This window comes from Eurytemora carolleeae, unplaced genomic scaffold (assembly GCF_000591075.1).
Source record: "Eurytemora carolleeae unplaced genomic scaffold, Eaff_2.0 scaffold1293, whole genome shotgun sequence".
In the NCBI taxonomy this organism is placed as follows: Eukaryota; Metazoa; Arthropoda; class Copepoda; order Calanoida; family Temoridae; genus Eurytemora; species Eurytemora carolleeae.
The window spans coordinates 45,909-59,386 of NW_019397188.1; the positions used below are offsets into that span (position 1 = coordinate 45,909).

Genomic DNA, 13,478 nt, shown 5'->3' on the forward strand with positions numbered 1-13,478 from the left:
TAACTTTTCCAAAATCAGCCCTAAAACTTAACTTTAGGTTGGGAATGATTTTAACCTCAATGTTGTTGTTTTTAATACAACAACAAACGAACCAGTTTGTGGGACAGCCCCTGTTGATTTCAGAGGTAATTTTCAGTCATTGTAATCAATTTTGTCAAACTAGCAAGCATAAAAGCAAAGGTTGTAGATGAATGTCTCTTTTATAAACTTGTTCTCAACCTCAAAACGTCAGCTAATGAACTTTATCAAAATTCCAGCTAATCAACATTATCAAAATATCAGCTGATTAACTTAATAAATCCAGAATTGAATTGTCAGCTAATAAAATTTATAAAATCCAATATTAAAATTGCAGCTGATCAGCTTAATATCATATCATCCAGGATAAAAATGACAGCTGATCAACTTTATATAATTCAGGATCAAAATGTTAGCTTATAACTTTATATAATTTAGTATCTCAATTGACGTCAGCTGATAAACTTTATATAATTTAGGATCAAAATGTCAGCTGATTAACTTTATATAATTTAGTATCAAAATTGACGTCAGCTGATAAACTTTATATAATTTAGGATCAAAATGTCAGCTGATTAACTTTATATATTTCAGGATCAAAACTGACGTCAACTGATAAACTTTATATAATTTAGGATCAAAATGTTAGATGATTAACTTTATATAATTTAGGATCAAAAATTGACATCAGCTGATTAACTTTATATTATTTAGTATCAAAATTGACGTCAGCTGATAAATTTTAAATAATTTAGGATCAAAATGTCAGCTGATTAACTTTATATATTTCAGGATCAAAACTGACGTCAGCTGATAAACTTTATATAATTTAGGATCAAAATGTCAGCTGATTAGTTATGTATATCAGGGTCTAATTTTCAGCTGATTAACTTTAAATAATTCAGGATCAAAATTTCAGCTTATCAACTTTATATAATTTAGGATCAAAATGTCAGCTGATGACAGCTCTTGAGGCCCGCCAGTTAAGAACGAGACAGCTGACACTAAACTTAACAAAAGAAATGCTGAAGGAGGATGGTATGTACGAGGAGGGGGAGGAGGAGGAGGAGTATAAAGTCAAGCTGAAAGGGGATAAAAAGATGACAGATGACAAGTAAGTAAAAGCAAAAAATAGAGACATAATCCAATAATAATAATAAGTAGAAAAAACAAGCCTTCTATCTATTAAATCATAATTCCAATAAACAAAAGTCAACCCAAACCACTCTCTTAGAAAATCAACTATGCATTAGCTCAGTTTTCTGCAGATCACTACATTACGCACCGAAATCTTATTTAAAGGGACAGACCGGCTATGTAAGGTAGTTGAACTGAGTATGCAGTGTTGTGGACAAATTCTTTAGGATTCATTTGAGAAATATAAAACTTTTTAAAGATCTGTAAATTCTGAGTTTGAGCGCAAAGTGGACGTTTTGGGTGGTTACGTTTTCAGAAATTTTTTTAAATTATTAAATAACGACGACAAAAAATAAAGTAAAATTTTTTACATAGCCGGTCTGTCCCTTTAAGGGTTTATTATTTGTGTATAATTCTAACATATTTCTAGCTGGTACTTTGATATGTTTAATATTTGTGTATAACTCTAACATATTTCTAGCTTGTCCTGTGATATGTTTAATATTTGTGTATAATTCTAACATATTTCTAGCTGGTCCGGTGATATGTTAAATATTTGTGTATAATCTAACATATTTCTAGCTGGTCCTGTGAGATGTTTAATATTTGTGTATAATCTAACATATTTCTAGCTGGTTCTGTGAGATGTTTAATATTTGTGTATAATCTAACATATTTCTAGCTGGTCCTGTGAGATGTTTAATATTTGTGTATAATCTAACATATTTCTAACTGGTCCTGTGAGATGTTTAATATTTGTGTATAATTTTAACATAATTCTAGCTGGTCCTGTGAGATGTTTAATATTGCTCGAGTCATGAGAGACCGTTGCTGTTCTACTAACCCAGAACAATATGAAAGGGTGAATTTAAAACTTTTAGAAGAAATCCTTTTATTGTGGTCAAAATATCGAAACTCACCAATAACACTGCGACCTTTTCATAACAAATATCTATTTGATAGAATCTCCTAAAATATTCACAATTCTTCTTATACACCTTTAACTGATCAATTCTTGGAAGATATATCTTCATTTTCGAGCTTGACAAGTTTTTAATTCTGATAAATTATTCCTATTGTATGATTGTATCTGCTGTAGAAATGCGCTAAGAAGAGTTGAAAATAATTATTTCGTACAGAGGGTTAAACTTGGATATCTTCTTCCTTCTAGATCAGACAAGGCTATAAAGAGTACCGTTGTGAATCGGACATGTCACTTTATAGATAGAGAAACACTTCAAATTAAGTCTACATTCCCTTTACGAAAAGAATTGAACTCTTGCTTCAAACAACAATTCTCTTATCTTTGCAACCTAATGGTAAACCGTTTATATTTTAAACAACGAATTTTGCTATACAATTTATATTTAAAGATTAAAATATAAAAATCTATATTATTAAGTTTAGTCAAAATAATGAAAACTCTGACCCAAGGGCTCAATTCCTTTTGTTTTTTAACCTTTGGTTGAAAAAAGGAAACGTCCATTCCTCTTGAAATAAGAAAAAAAAAACAATTTTATTCATTTTGATAAAATTTTTTATTTATCGTTCCTAGTGCGTGAATCATGACGCTGAGACACATGCTCACATGGTGAACAAAGGCCAAGGTCTAGAAACTCTCATCATATCACAAGATATACCTAAGGTAAGAACAAAGTAAAACATTTTGGTAATTTTTTTGAACCAATCACAGATATGGATGGATATTATATAAGAGGGTGGCAATCCAATTATGTTTTATCATTACCTGGAGTTTTCTACAGTATTGGTTTAGTGTACAGTAGTTTGCCAATAACTCCTTTTAAACGAGAAACAAGTGCGTTTTTAGTTTGAAATTATATGTTTAGGGCTACGAAAATGTATAAGAGGTAAAACTAAATACCAAGCGTTGCGAGTTGGCTAGATAAATGTTAGTTCATTCAAAACTTATTAAAAAAAAACTGCGGCTACCTTTATTCTCCAATTTGTAAAACCTGTACTAATATAAATGAAGAATTTGACCAACACAAAAATAATCTAAATTTCCTACTTTCCGGTAATATTTTGAAAAATATGTAGACATGTAATTATCAAATTATAATAAAATGTTATTTATTATTTTCTAGGATAGTATTATCATGGTGTATGTTTCGCAACCAGTTATATTGCCAAAACCCAGGATTCATGGTAACACATAGATTATGTATTTGTTATATGTTTAAATTCGTTTTTTAATTTTCGGGATTCAAGAAAAGATCATCTAAATAAATTGAGCCTTTGCAACAAATCCCGTTATCTTTCCAAACCGATGATGTAGAGACTCACCGTCACACAGCTTAGAAATTTCAAACTATTTTTTTAATTCGAATTTTTTTCTCATCATAAAACAAAATATAAACACTAATTTTGTTTTTTAGACTCTAGTATTGAGATATCCATTCAGTACAGTACAAGGATAAACTATAAACACTAATTTTGTTTTTTTAAATTCTAGTATTGAGATATCCATAAAGTACAGTACAAGGATAAACTATAAAAACTAATTTTGTTTTTAGATTCTAGTATTGAGATATCCATACAGTACAGTACAAGGATAAACTATAAACACTAATTTTGTTTTTAGATTCTAGTATTGAGATATCCATACAGTACAAGGATAAAAATGAAGAAAAAGTAGAACTCCTTACAATCCCCCCAAGACTAATAAAAGGTAGAAAAATAATCAATGATATTTCTAAATATATAGAGCAGTTATCTCTCTCTCTGTCTGTCTGTTTGTTTGGATGTCCCATCATAAGTCATAAACCCCTTGATTGATTTGCCTCACATTTTGACTGGGAAACTTGGCGAAACCACGGGAATTTTCTCAACTTGGTTTAAAAGTTCTAAATTGAGTAAGTTGACGTTTTCCAGAAAAATGTCAGTTTCCCGACAAAGCTGGGTTCTCAAGTTAGTTTAAAGATAAAGGGTATCTATAACTCAAATGGAAAACAGTTTAATTATATATTTGATTCAGGGGGAAAAGTCAAAACGCAGTTCTTTTTTAAATTAGTTTTTCTGAATTGCACAACCAGAAGCACACGGTGCAAAGATGTTTTTTCCCCCAATATTTTTCTATCTATATTTTCACATCAAATTTAAAACTATTTTGAAAATCAAAATATTATTTCTATTTTAGAAAATATGACGTCACATAACATCCTTCTTATGAAATGCATCCATTTAAGCAAGGATGGAAGGTAATATTTTTTCAGACGAAAAACTTAAATTAATTAATTCTATATATTGAACTTTTATATAATAGAGTATAATTAAAGTTTTGATAACTGGAGAATACAAAATTTGTTCATTTTCACTAATTCATGTACTTGAAAAAAGGGAGGGGGGGGGGGAGTTCACAGGCAACTTGAATTAATATTTTTAGTGTAAAACTGTCTTCACCTCTTAATAATTGGATGCAAGCCTTGAGACAATACGATTTTGATCTATCTGCGGTATTCAAGGATGGAACTATGGTCTCTCAATGGTGAGTGTTTTTTTTTGTATTTTTTTACTTCACAGGCTCTGTGGATGTAATTTTAGGTTACCACCCAGCTTAAGACTGTCATGTTCGATTCCCGTAGTTATCCTTGAATGCTGAATGTGATATATATTTGTATTCTTCTGAAAATTTATTTTATTTGCGGGTTCTATGTTATATAGGTAAAAAGAGGTAAATAATGGACTGGATCTTTAAATAAAGATTACTTTCAAATAACGTCCTACAATCCCTTTAAGGTTTATACAATCTTTTAATAACACACAATAATCCGCAAACCCAAAATTAATTAATTACTTTAATTGCATTTTTTCTTTTTCTTATTTGAAATGTATCATGTTAGGTTTTGATTTTATTGAATTTTTTGTTGAGTTTTACAACCAATTTTTTTAGTTCAAAGTGCATGACTTTGTTTTGTCGAGATAATCCAAATATAGCAGATACATTCGGAGAGGGGTTGGGAGCTTCACTATCCCAGGTTATTTATAATATAAATATTGGGAGCTTCAATATCCCAGGCTAGTTTATAATATAAATATTGGGAGCATTACTATCCCAGGCTAATTTATTATACTAGCCTTAGAGGGCGCTTCGCGTCCATCTTCTAAATTAATTGTGAACATGTTCTCTTTGTGTACATCATAAAACAAAACAAAAATAATTCGCGGATTTTCACAAAAAATTTCGTGGATTTTCAAAATTTTCAAAAATTTAATGAAGATCGAATTTTAATGGAGACAAATATTTGAAATTTTGATCATTCATAAACCTTCCCTGGGGTCCCTAGATGTCCCACAAAAAATTTGGGCTCGATCGGTTCAGCCGTTTTGACGTTTATTGGATACAAACAGACAAGCCAAATTTATATATAGATAAATATTGGGAGCTTCACTATCCCAGGCTAGTTTATGATATAAATATTGGGAGCTTCACTATCCCAGGCTAGTTTATTATATAAATATTGGGAGCATTACTATCCCAAGCTAGTTTATTATATAAATATTGGGAGCTTCACTATCCCAGGCTAGTTTATAATATAAATATTGGGAGCATTACTATCCCAGGCTAGTTTATTATATAAATATTGGGAGCTTCACTATCACAGGCTAGTTTTAATATAAATATTGGGAGCTTTAATATTACAGGATAGTTTATAATATAAATATTGGGAGCTTCACTATCCCAGGCTAGTTTATAATATGAATATTGGGAGCTTCAATATCACAGGATAGATTCTAATGTGAATATTGGGAGCTTCACTATCACAGGATAGTTATAATATAAATATTGGAAGCTTCAATATCACAGGATAGTTATAATATAAATATTGGAAGCTTCAATATCACAGGATGGTTATAATATAAATATTGGGAGCTTCAATATCACAGGATGGTTATAATATAAATATTGGGAGCTTCACTATTATTATGATTGGTTCTAAATTATTAATTATAATAATTTTTGGTTTAAATTTGAGTATATAATAATTAAAATTTAGAAAAAAATGAGAATTTGCTGGTAAATTTGTTATAAAATTATTATAAGTGGGTAAACGGACTTCTGGCTTCTTTTTGCCAACAATCTTATTTTTGGCTTTAAAATACTAAACTATAAAGTTTTTTTTTGTCGAAATATGCATATAAACCATGTATCCCAGTTAGGCTTTCTTTTTTTCTATGGTGTAGGGGCCCGTGGGATTTTTTCTATATAGTTGATATACGGGAGTATAATGGTTTAAAGTCCGACTTTGTAAGGCCTATAAATTTCTGTAAGAAATGGAAAATGGACTTTTAAAAATTCTAGTGCAAGTAGTATTTCATAAATACATTAAACAGGAGGGAGGATGAAGGGAGGTTGATTTCATATATACATAGATAGCGTCAATATATTATTAAACAGGAGGGAGAATGGAGGGGGGTTGATTTCATATATACATAGATAGAGTCAATATATCATTAAACAGGAGGGAGGGTGGAGGAGGGGGGTTGATTTCATATATACATAGATAGAGTCAATATCTCATTAAACAGGAGGGAGGGTGGAGGGGGGTTGATTTCATTTATACATAGATAGAGTCAATATATCATTAAAACAGGAGGGAGAATGGAGGGGGGTTGATTTCATTTATACATAGATAGAGTCAATACAACATTAAACATGAGGGAGGATGGAGGGAGGTTGATTTCATATAAACATAGATAGCGTCAATATATTATTAAACAGGAGGGAGAATGGAGGGGGGTTGATTTCATATATAAATAGATAGAGTCAATATATCATTAAACAGGAGGGAGGGTGGAGGGGGGTTGATTTCAACCTTTTTTCTGTTCTAAAAAGATTTTTTTCTAGAAAGAAAAAAGAATGTGTTGCTGTTGTGCGGCGACTATCGAAATAGATTTAAAAAAGAAGAATAAAGCTACTGCAGCAAGGTTTAAATGTCTATACTCTGTGTCCGAAGGTAAAAATCAAAAAGAAGAATTTTCTTATATTATATTTATACATTAATGTTTTCATTTTTTAGTTGAAGAATTCTGGGATGAATGTCCAGATTTAAGTACGTGTAACATTATTCTCTAACATGGGGAATTTATTTGAAAGACCTTTTTTCCCTCTGAAGCCCTGAAATGATTTAAGAAAAAAAAACTATAATAAGTTCAAGCATTTATACATTTTGGGACTAATTTTAAACCAGACAAATACCTTAGACAAAAAAATAAAGAATTGAGAATTGAAATAAAGATTAGCTTTTGATTTGCGGGCTCTGTTTAGTTTTCATACAAGGACCAATAATGTACATAGTAAGGAAAAGTCCAGTTTTTCGATGCATTTTCGCCAATATTGAATCCCAAAATTAAATTCAAAAAAATATTTGTATCACAGGGGGCCAGAGGGCATTCATGTTCCTACACGATACATTATATATACATACATATTTTTTCCTTTTCAGAGACTGATAGAATGAGATTTAACAGAATGATGGGATTAGACTTTTTAGGTTATTTTTACCAAATAATCAATTCAATAGATAAGATATTTGTTTAATTTATTTCAGCTTTTATCATTATAAAGAAACATTATGTAAGGTTGGTCAAATGTTTTTAAACGCAAAACTAAATTTAATTAACCCATTATCGAATTAACAATAAAAAAAAATTGTCTTTTTCTGTTTTCAAAATACATAAATTCTCTTAATTTCCTTAAGTTTCTCTGCTGCATAGTTCCGCAATAGAAAGGTTTTTAAGGTAACCTTGTAATTCTAATTCAAGGTCACTAAAATTAAATTACATAAAGACAAATAACTTATACATTCTAGCTTTGATGAATTATGATGATGGAGGAATATCAAATAAACCAGTAAGCACATTTTTAGATATTTACATTTCTACGAATTTGTACAAATCTTAACAGTTTTAAGTTAAGTTTTCAGAATTTTATTTTGCTGGTTGGAATTTTAAAGAATAAAAGATACATTAAAGATTATTTTAAAAGTTGACGATTTCCATGCAATTTCATAAAAATGATTTTACTTTGCAGGTTACTCAAGGTGCTTTATAGAGACAACATGATGAAACCGGGATTAAACATTTTTTTAACGGTTGCTGTTACTTAAAATCGGCCTTAGTATACAGGGTTACTCACAAAGGATGAGACTTAAATAAAATCTTTGACTGGTATCAATTAATTTTGTAAAGAAAAAAACCAGTAGAACCATAACGGTTGGAAAAAAAGTAGAACCATAAATGTTAGAAAAAAACAGTAAAACCATAAATGTTAGAAAAAAAACAGTAAAACCATAAATGTTAGAAAAAACAGTAGAACCATAAATGTTAAAAAAAAACAGTAAAACCATAAATGTTAGAAAAAAATATATAAAAACTCAGTACAATAGTCAGAGACTCATCCTTTGTGAATAGCACTGTACATCAGAGCTAAATATATAGTTTTCTATCAAGCTATTAGTTTTCCTTCTGTAGGCCTTAAACGACGAATCCACATTTCTAGTTCAGTTCCTAGAACGTTTAATGAGTCAGGGTTGAGAAAAAACGATTCTCTATTTCAACAACTAGCGTCTGGGTTAAATCGTATGGAAGACGACTTGGTGGCGCAGCGGACTGTTCTTGGTGATGGTTTAGAGACTACTGAGGATCCTGATCCTCTCTTTATCTATGAAGGTTTAGCTTTTTTTAAATTTATTCGTTGTAAAAATATGTTTGAACTACATTTTTATTTACTCTGTTCTTGGTGTTGGTTTAGAGACTACTCAGGATCCTGATCCGCTCTTTATCTATGAAGGTTTAGTTTTTTTTTTACAATTTATTCATTCTAAAAATATGTTTGTAATACATTTTTATTTATTATGGGAACGTTCTGTTTCTTTCGAATTTCAAGAAAATTGTAGACAATAAAGTTTATTATATAAATGAGATTTTTTCAAAAAAGTTTTGTTTCAGATGAACCGGTAGATGTCCCAGTGATACAGGTTTCTTTTCATCTATTTTATTTCTTTCAAATATTTGTATCCAAAAGAAAATTTCAATGTTTCATTCGGAAAAATGAAGCTAAATAAAATGTCAAGTTGAAAGAAAGAAAAAACGTAAATAAACGCTATGGAAAAGTCGCCAAATTCACTAAAGCCACAGCGCTTAGCCCAGAAAATATTTGTTGTACATAGCCCAATATACTCCAAAGTAATGACTAAAAATTCATTATTTTATTCGATTTTCAGAGATTTCTTTATCCCTCAATTTTGTAATATAAATATCATTTTAAACTGCATGTTTTCCTTTAAATTTAGGGAATGATAATAATTTTTGGGATTGAAAAAATAAATTAAAACCTTAAACAAACAAATAAAAGTAAAAATCCCGGCAAAAAATATATTGTACCCGCATGATAACACAAGCCAGTCAAACAAAAAGATAATTTGTTTCCAATAGTTTCTTTTTATCAGATACCCCAAAGTAACGGCCAACATTTTTGGATTTTCTTATATGGGCCTTTTTTGCTTTGACTAGAAATGTCCTTAAAAAAGGCAGAACATTTTTTTAATAGTTTGTTGTTAGGAAGAACGTGGAAATGATTATTCTGCAGATGAAGAAGATGATGAAGTTATTTTGCCAGGTATTTAACAACGTATTCTTAGTATACAGTGGGGACCAGAAAACAGTGGTATATGATTGTCGTCTCCTTTATTTTTTTATCAAAAAATACAGCTAAGAATTGTTTGCATAATTAGTAATTGATTTCTTTCTAAAAAAGTGGTCTGAATAATTTATGAAATATATCCGTTAGAAACAATTATAAACCACAAAAACCTTAATAATTAATCTAAAGAATGAAGACGACAATCAGATATCATAATTTCAAACAGTGTAATCATGGATCAACTATAGGATAAATTGTCAGCGCGGTCCGCCATGTCTAAGTAGCTTGGCTCAGATTTACTAATCATACGAATCATACAGCTGTACATACGTGTATAAATTAAGATAATCAATCAATCTTCCTGTAGGAATTAGGGTTATCATAGATGTTGCGCACACTATTTCTGCAAAATCATCTGTTCACAGTGGGTTTATTTTTAGTGACGTTTTTTCTTAAAATTTACGAATTACAGTGGTTTTATTAAAATAATTCACGAAAACAATAATTTGTCCTATTCATTAGGGCTCACGTTAAGACATATTTGACAGTATATTATAGTGATTTGAGTTTCTTTTTCTGGACATTTTTGTTCAATAAATATAAGTATAAACTGAAAGATTTTGAAATTGAAAACAATTGAATAGAATACCCCCCAACCCCCCCTACAACCAAGCCCATAGCCAGGGGGTCAAGATGACAGGTATTCCCGAGCCCGTCCNAAATTCAATCATTAATATTTTCTTTAAGTTAATGAGATAATCCTAGATGATATAAACATTGATTTTGATAAATATGATTATTATGTTGTAGAATATATCAGTGGTTTTGTTATTAAGTGTTGGCATTGACCTATCTTGTAATATTTGTTTTAAATTTGCTCTAAAGCATGCCAGCGACAAACACACTAAAAAATAATTGGATAAATTTCAAAGAAAAATACTGCCTAAATCATCCTCAAAAAGAAATTGTGGACATTTGTAAAAACTCCATAAATTTTGAAACTTGCATGAAAAAATTGTTTTTTTTTTCAGAAAATGACTCAAAAAGTTGTCAATCAATTTACATTCAGATGTCCAATTTTTTTTGATCAAATGTATCTTGTCCCTGGGCATGACCAAGAACACCGTTATAATCTTCTAATAAAACTTGTAAAAAATATCTTGCCATAAGAGTTCGTAAATTTATTAAAAATCATAATGTAGAAACCAAAAATAAAGTCAGGAAGAAGCTTACAAAGCTTGTTCATTTTAGAAATGAATAAATGATATCTAATAATATGCTTGTATTCTTTACTTAAAGACACTTTTTTGTTATGTTTTTAAATTTTTCTTTAGATTTTTTGGTGTTCAGATACTGGATATCCAAACAAACATGGGAATTATACGTAAATGATAAACAGACAAAAGATTAAATAAAGAAAATTAGTCTTGGACTTTCCAAAATGTGGTAATTTGGTATGCAATTTTCACACATTTCCACTTATTTCAGTTTTCAATTTGTATAAACAAAGATATAGGAAACTTTCTATTTTTGAAGATACAAAAAAGATAAATTATTTTGAATTATTAGCTTGTAAAAGTAAAAATAACCTCAGATTGGTCATTGTGAATCAAATGAAGATTCCTAATTCAATATTTGTTGGGATACTCGAGTAACCGAGTACATATACTAAAGTTTGGTTCAAGGTTTTTAATTATAATTTTACAAAATCGAAAATTTTCTTTTTTATTCTTATTCTGGTTTTTAAGCTTTATGATAGTAGCTAAGGGCGCTGCACAAACTTGGTTTCTAATTTGCAAAAAAGATTGAGATAGCGCCCTACTGTACGCCCACTGTGCATCTTGTACAAAAAGGTTCCGGCATTGGGCATTTTCAAACGACGCGTACCGGCTTATCAGACGCCCGTACGCGTCAACCCTGCTTCCTGTCTAGTTGTTCCATGAGTGTAATAAAAACGATAAAAGTTGCTACCATATGGAAATTTAGATATATTTTTGAAATATGGTTTTGCCAAAAAATATATTTTTTTTTAATTCCAGAATTGACACCTGCAGAGAAGGGCATGAATGAACCTTTGTTTATGGTAAGTTCAGGCGTTCAAAATTAAAGGATAAAAATGTAAAAAAAATATTAGACGGAACAATCTTGGTATATCAAGATAGCTTGCAATTACCATATTTCACAAATGAAAAAGAAAGCTTTAATTTAGAATTAACATTATTAATAGAAGGTGATTAATCACTAACTAATGGAGTTAACACACTTGACAAAGATAACTTGAAGGTCGTCTTAGATATTTGGAATTATTTGCGTAATTTTTTCGTCCACGTACTTTTACATTTTTCATTCTTAAAAAAATAATAACAAAATTCTTAATTTTGAAAATGTGGTCTGCCTTTTTAGGTGCTTAACATTTTCTTTAACAGTTTATTATTTTTGAATTTTAAATTGATTATTCTTGCCATTTTTTCTTTTTCTTCTGTTGACTGTCCCTGATCCTGATAATTGTGCTTTAAAATATTTGTGGAGATATGAAGAATTTGTTCAGATTTCAATTTAAAAAAAAAAAATCTCAAAATCTCCGTAAATATTGAAAGCACAAAAAGGCATACCACATTTTGTAAATGCTGCAGGACTAGGGTTGTTTTGTGATTATTTAACTCTAGAATTATATTGTTCTAAAATCAGGTTTCAGAATAAAACGCCGCATATTATTTCATAGATTAAAAACAATCTTTATATTTCGTGGGACACCCTGTATGCTCTTTGCCTTTTTCTCGTCTCCGAAAACTACTGGTTTGTGGATTTATCTAATCTTGTTGGTGGATTTCTTTATACGATATAGGCTCCGCTTACCATTCAATGCTCTAAATGGACAAGCAAGATAAAATCTCATAAAATACTGTATTCGAGGATGACCCTGGAGTTAATATAAATGGAACTCCTGTGAAGGAAGGGCTTGAGAATGAAACAAATGAAAATGGTATGGACTACGCAAAGTCAAAGGATGATTGAAATCTTGGCTAAAATCAAAATCATTTTTAAAAATAAAACCATTTAAATTTTTTTGCAAATATACATGCTAATAAAGAATTGTCAATTAATCACAGTGATTCCTTACTATTATAAATTATATTGTTTTTTCTTATTTAATTTTTTAAAGTCTATTATGAACGACCATAACTGATTAAACTTTGGGACAAGAAATGTTGAAAGACGACATTTATAAATCATCTTTAACCTATTGAATATATTCAGGAGATGGGGAATCTTCTACACCTAAATCAATTGCACAGGTGACAGAGCTGAAAAATGTATTGAAAGGAACTGCAGATTACTTGCCACAAATTTTTATTTTCTAATCCTTTTATCTTTGTAACCTGATGGTTTAAGGCTTAGATATAGGTAAACTTTGGCAATTTGATCTAGTAGAATTAAATTGAAATATAAAGTATGTAATGTTCTACACCATCAAGTTTCAAAAGCAGTTCTTTTAAAAAAGAAGTATTTTATCAATTACCCAATTAAATGTATTTTATAATTTTTTTATCAACCATTTAACGAGCCTTAGACTCTTTCCAATATCTTATTTTACGTTCATTGCGTTTAAGCTAATTATGGACTGGTTTAAATTGTAAAGTTTATGTTGTAAATCATGATT

General features: G+C 29.9%; 1 protein-coding gene across 1 annotated transcript in view; it reads left to right on the plus strand.

Moving 5' to 3' along the window:
* Positions 1 to 13,478, plus strand: part of LOC111712608 (uncharacterized) — a 36,598-nt gene that overhangs the window by 20,412 nt on the left and 2,708 nt on the right. Inside the window, exons 32-52 of the mRNA XM_023487264.1 lie at positions 38 to 125; positions 961 to 1,132; positions 1,939 to 2,017; positions 2,711 to 2,800; positions 3,261 to 3,321; positions 3,758 to 3,844; positions 4,313 to 4,373; positions 4,559 to 4,660; positions 5,066 to 5,150; positions 7,022 to 7,130; positions 7,194 to 7,226; positions 7,620 to 7,667; positions 7,986 to 8,026; positions 8,207 to 8,216; positions 8,740 to 8,844; positions 8,927 to 8,965; positions 9,124 to 9,152; positions 9,736 to 9,793; positions 11,857 to 11,900; positions 12,731 to 12,800; positions 13,076 to 13,113. Coding sequence (XP_023343032.1) covers positions 38 to 125; positions 961 to 1,132; positions 1,939 to 2,017; positions 2,711 to 2,800; positions 3,261 to 3,321; positions 3,758 to 3,844; positions 4,313 to 4,373; positions 4,559 to 4,660; positions 5,066 to 5,150; positions 7,022 to 7,130; positions 7,194 to 7,226; positions 7,620 to 7,667; positions 7,986 to 8,026; positions 8,207 to 8,216; positions 8,740 to 8,844; positions 8,927 to 8,965; positions 9,124 to 9,152; positions 9,736 to 9,793; positions 11,857 to 11,900; positions 12,731 to 12,800; positions 13,076 to 13,113 — 1,449 coding nt within the window. The remainder of the gene's footprint in view (positions 1 to 37; positions 126 to 960; positions 1,133 to 1,938; positions 2,018 to 2,710; positions 2,801 to 3,260; positions 3,322 to 3,757; positions 3,845 to 4,312; positions 4,374 to 4,558; positions 4,661 to 5,065; positions 5,151 to 7,021; positions 7,131 to 7,193; positions 7,227 to 7,619; positions 7,668 to 7,985; positions 8,027 to 8,206; positions 8,217 to 8,739; positions 8,845 to 8,926; positions 8,966 to 9,123; positions 9,153 to 9,735; positions 9,794 to 11,856; positions 11,901 to 12,730; positions 12,801 to 13,075; positions 13,114 to 13,478) is intronic.